This window comes from Lolium rigidum, chromosome 7 (assembly GCF_022539505.1).
Source record: "Lolium rigidum isolate FL_2022 chromosome 7, APGP_CSIRO_Lrig_0.1, whole genome shotgun sequence".
Classification (NCBI taxonomy): Eukaryota; Viridiplantae; Streptophyta; class Magnoliopsida; order Poales; family Poaceae; genus Lolium; species Lolium rigidum.
The window spans coordinates 93022816-93027286 of record NC_061514.1 but is presented as its reverse complement, the minus strand read 5'-3'; the positions used below and the strand labels follow the sequence as shown (position 1 = coordinate 93027286).

The following is a 4471-nucleotide window of genomic DNA, read 5'->3' as shown; positions in this document are numbered from 1 at the left end:
GCCCTGCTCAAATTGACAGTCGCTTCTTCGCGCTCTTTTCAGCTTCAGACATATTAACATCGCCAGGTTTGGCCGGGCTCGTCGCAGTGTCCATCAGATCTTTATCATCCTTATCACTGTTCTTTGTGTTGCGTGCCGGGTGAACTCGCCAGTCGACGTAAGTGCCTCGTCCACCTCCAACAATACCACCACCACGCCCACGCACAAAGGCTTCCATGCCACCAGTACGCCCTCCATTACCATTACCATTACCAGGACCTGCCCGTCCACTTCTAAGGCCACCTCTTAGCACACTTGTTCCCCGCTGCCGGGAGGATGGTGGATTAACATATATCCATTCTCCATATTTTAGCTCCTTCTCCTCAAAAACCCCAATGCCGCACTCCTTATGATCATGGCCAATGAGGCCACATGCATAGCAAATCAATCCAAGATTTTCATATTTAACAGCATAAATAAACCTCTTCCCTCCTCTCACAAGGGAAACGAAACGAGCTAGCGGCTTCCGAACATCATGGTGTATGTGAACCCTCACAAAATCTCCATGGAAGCTGCCTGACGGTATCATCTCCAAGGTAACAATCTTCCCACAGGTACAGGTGATAAGCGGGTTCAGAACTTCTTGCTTCCTAAACCCTTCTGGAACTTTATGCACATGTATCCACATCGATGATAAATTCGGCTCCACCGACTCCGGATCAGAAAATCTGTCATATGCAGCAATGATCAGAGGCCAATCTCTAAACAGCCAGGGTCCTCATTCCATTACTTTCTCCCAATCACCAAGGCAGAAGCACTGGATTACGAATCTATTTTCTCCCACCGGCCGCATGTTGATCTCCCGTGCCGGGTTCCATGCAATCTGCATCTGTTGGAACAACGCCTCATGGCTGAACTTCTTCCCACAGAGAACCCTAGCCACGGCCATCCACCTGGTAGATGCTTTAATGGTAGCCTCGTCTTCCTCAATGACGAAGTCGTCAAATTCCGACGCTTCAATGGCCAGGTGGTCGAACATGGTGTCGATCCCCACTTCCTTCCTCGACTCCGCACTAGCCGAGGCCTCTGCACCCAACTCCACGGGAGAATTATCAGAGGCCATGCCTTCTCTCTCCCCAACATGATCAGATCCAATACTCTCGGTTAACTTTGTCGCCGACATGCTCTAGCAGCCAGAAACTCTAGCTTCCAACACGAAAAGAACCAGCCAAGACTCGCCAAGCTCGCCAGATAGATGAAGTCTTGTCATAATAATATACCTTGCTGGGCTATCAATAAAGAAACTATGCATTCTTACGGTCTTTCCTAGTAGGACTCAGCTCGTTGTTTAGTGTCGGGATTCTTGATCCTGTATACAAATATTACAACACATATACTGTATGCAATATCAAATAAAAATCATCTTTAGTACTAAATATTAATCGGTAGCTCATTAGGGAGCGCATGGGTATAAATTCGTGTCCATGGCCAACCCATAACCAACTGGTTTGCCCGTGGGTTAAACCCATTGGTAAAGATCAAGACACATAGCCTACCCATTTTGGGTTGGGTGTCCATGGGCCCGTGTACCCATGGGTCGAATTGCGGCCTGGTCACGAGCGTGAGACATGCTTCTTTTTTCCTTCTTGCAATGGTCCTATGCAAAAAAAAAAGAAAAAAGTATTAGTGAAGTAGTTGGGATGATGGAATCCTTTGCCTTCTCTCTTGCACCACACGGCAAGCCATGGAAAATACCCTAGCTGTACATTTTTTTTCTTTATTTACAAATCTGCTAGCTGTAAACTGGTGTTTGGAACGCAGGAACAAGAAACACACCCGGAAGGAATGGTTTCCTCTGGTGTGAAATCTTCTTGTGCTCCGTTCATCTTTCATCCGTTCCAAAGAGCAAACTAGGAGTACTTTCCATATAAATACATGGATTCCTTCAGAATTTTCCATTTATCCAGTGCGTGGCCGTATCTGATATGAAGTCTTCCTGTATACATGGCGAAGCAAAGCAAGAGAGAGCTCCTGCATTCAGAAGCAGAGCCAAATCGGTGTTGCGTGCAACCATACTCAACAATGTCTTGGTCATGGCTTGACGGGATCATGGGGAGAGGAGATACTACGCAACAAGCTTATGATCCATTACTGGGGACTTACATACCGTGCCCCACCAATACGCCGTCTACTGAGATATTAAAAATCATAGCCTGCATCGGAGCATCGGCAGCTCTGTGCGGCGCGGCGTGCGCGGCGTACCGGTACTACCGGTACGGTACATGCATGCAAACCTACGGCCGGGACATGACGGCCTCGGCCGCCAAGGGTGACCCGGTTGTTGGCCGCGACAAGGAGATCGAGCGTGTCGTACGCATCCTCTCCCGCCGGACGAAGAACTGCGCCGTGCTTGTCGGCGCCGCCGGCGTCGGTAAGACTGCCATCGCCGAGGGCCTCGCACAGCGCATCGCGTCCGGGACGGTCCCCGCCTCGCTCGCCGGCGCGCGTGTCGTGGCGGTCGACCTCGCGGCCATGGTGGCTGGGACCAGGTGGCGCGGCATGTTTGAGGAACGCATGAAGAATATGATCAACCATGCGGAAGCTGCGGACGGCAAGATTATTCTCTTCATCGATGAGATGCACATGCTGATTGGGGCCGGTGACCCGGCAGGTAGCGGCGATGCTGCAAACATACTTAAGCCAGCGTTGGCCCGTGGCCGCATCCGCTGCATGGGAGCCACTACTCACGAGGAGTACCGCAAGCACGTCGAGAAAGACCCCGCGCTCGAGCGGCGGTTCCAGAAGGTGCACGTCCAAGAACCCAGCACGCACGCCACCATTGCCATCTTGAAGGGGATCAAGGAGCGGTACCAAAACCACTATGATGTGGAAATTCCAGACGATACTATTCATGCTACCGTCCACCTTGCTGACCGCTACATCACAGGTTACACTCTCTAGCAAACTGCTTTTAGCACTTTAGTTTCTTTCTTTCTTTTTTTGAAAAAAGGAGCACATTAATTAGTTTCTACATATCCAAATTTTGAATTTTATGTTCCTTTGTAGGTCGTCGGTTTCCCGATAAGGCAATTGATCTAATTGACGAGGCTTGCACCTCGATAGAGGGAAAAGCAAAAAGAATTGTTGGCCGGGAACATATTGTACAGGTAAGCATGTGTGGCTGTGTCTACTATTTCCACGAGATATGATTGTTATGCTTATTTCAACCAATTGTGTTATTTGAAGGTTTTGAGCCAATGGACTGGAATTCCTATGACTAAGCTTGATCAAAAGGAGAAGGTCGGGTTAGTTAACTTAGCGGACAGATTGCATGAGCGGGTAATTGGCCAGAATGAGGCGGTCAATTTGGTTGCTGAAGCAGTGTTACGTTCCAGGGCTGGTCTTGCTCAGCCTGGCCAACCGATAGGATCCTTCCTATTCCTGGGCTCGACTGGTGTTGGAAAGACCGAACTCGCAAAAGCTCTCGCTGAGCAGCTGTTTGACAGTGAGAAGAGATTGCTTCGGTTTGACATGTCAGAGTACGTTTCTGCTAGTTCTGTATCACGTCTCATCGGAGCACCCCCAAGGTTTAACTCGTGACTTTTTCAACATTACACAATCTTGCAAACGCTTTAGTGATACAAGTGTTCCTTTCATAACATCATGCAGCTATCATGGTTACCACGAAGGTGGACAACTGACCGAGAAAGTAAGGACACACCCGTACAGTGTAATCCTTTTCGATGAAGTGGAGAAGGCAGATCGCTCGGTGTTGAATGTTTTTCTTCAGCTGCTCGGCGATGGTGTTTTGACTGATGGTAAAGGCCAAAAGGTAGATTTCAAGAATACAATAATTATTATGACCTCAAATCTGGGAGCAGAACACCTAACATCAGAAGTGGCCGGAGATAATACAGTCAAGTCTCAGCGAGACGTTGTCATGAAACAGGTTTGTGATCCTTCATAGCCCTCATAAAATGCATATATATGATGTGTCAATTCACTGTCATGTATGCATTTTGGCGGTAGGTTCGGAAATACTTCAAGCCTGAGCTTCTCAACAGACTAAGCGATATTGTTGTATTTGAGCCACTTTCGCATCACCAACTGAAAGAGGTTGTAAAAATCCAGATGATCAGTGTCACTGCGAGAGTAGCTGACAAGGGCATCTCTCTTGTTTTAAGTGATGATGTGCTGGACGTTATATTGTCGGAATCATACAATCCGGTATGTATTGCATCTTTCTTCCAAAACAAAGAGCATTCTTTTCTCATGCGTTTTGATAAAACCAACATTGCTTGCTTTCTTGCAGATGTATGGTGCAAGGCCCATAGAGAGGTGGGTGGAAAAGAACATCGTAACAGTTATCTCGAAGATGCTGGTCACGGAAGAAGCCACTGAAGGCTCAACAATCTCGATCTTTGCTGCTGACGACAGTAAGGGGTTGAAGTACCAATTGATGAACAAGATGGATATGACAGATATGGTTTAA

General features: G+C 47.9%; 1 protein-coding gene across 1 annotated transcript; it reads left to right on the top strand.

Annotated features, from left to right (window-relative positions):
* Positions 1–2088: 2088 nt before the first annotated feature.
* Positions 2089–4471, top strand: LOC124671679 (chaperone protein ClpB1-like). Its single transcript, XM_047208022.1, has 6 exons — positions 2089–2926; positions 3046–3146; positions 3226–3566; positions 3649–3928; positions 4009–4206; positions 4292–4471. Exons 1-6 carry the CDS (start codon positions 2089–2091, stop codon positions 4469–4471), a joined length of 1938 nt encoding a protein of 645 aa, XP_047063978.1.

Excerpts from the sequence above, each read along its gene's own strand:
- LOC124671679 (XM_047208022.1), top strand. The coding sequence starts at position 2,089 with ATGGGGAGAGGAGATACTACGCAACAAGCTTATGATCCATTACTGGGG. Across the intron at positions 3,147-3,225 it reads GCCGGGAACATATTGTACAG|GTTTTGAGCCAATGGACTGG; the intron begins GTAAGCATGTGT and ends TGTTATTTGAAG. Across the intron at positions 4,207-4,291 it reads TGTCGGAATCATACAATCCG|ATGTATGGTGCAAGGCCCAT; the intron begins GTATGTATTGCA and ends GCTTTCTTGCAG.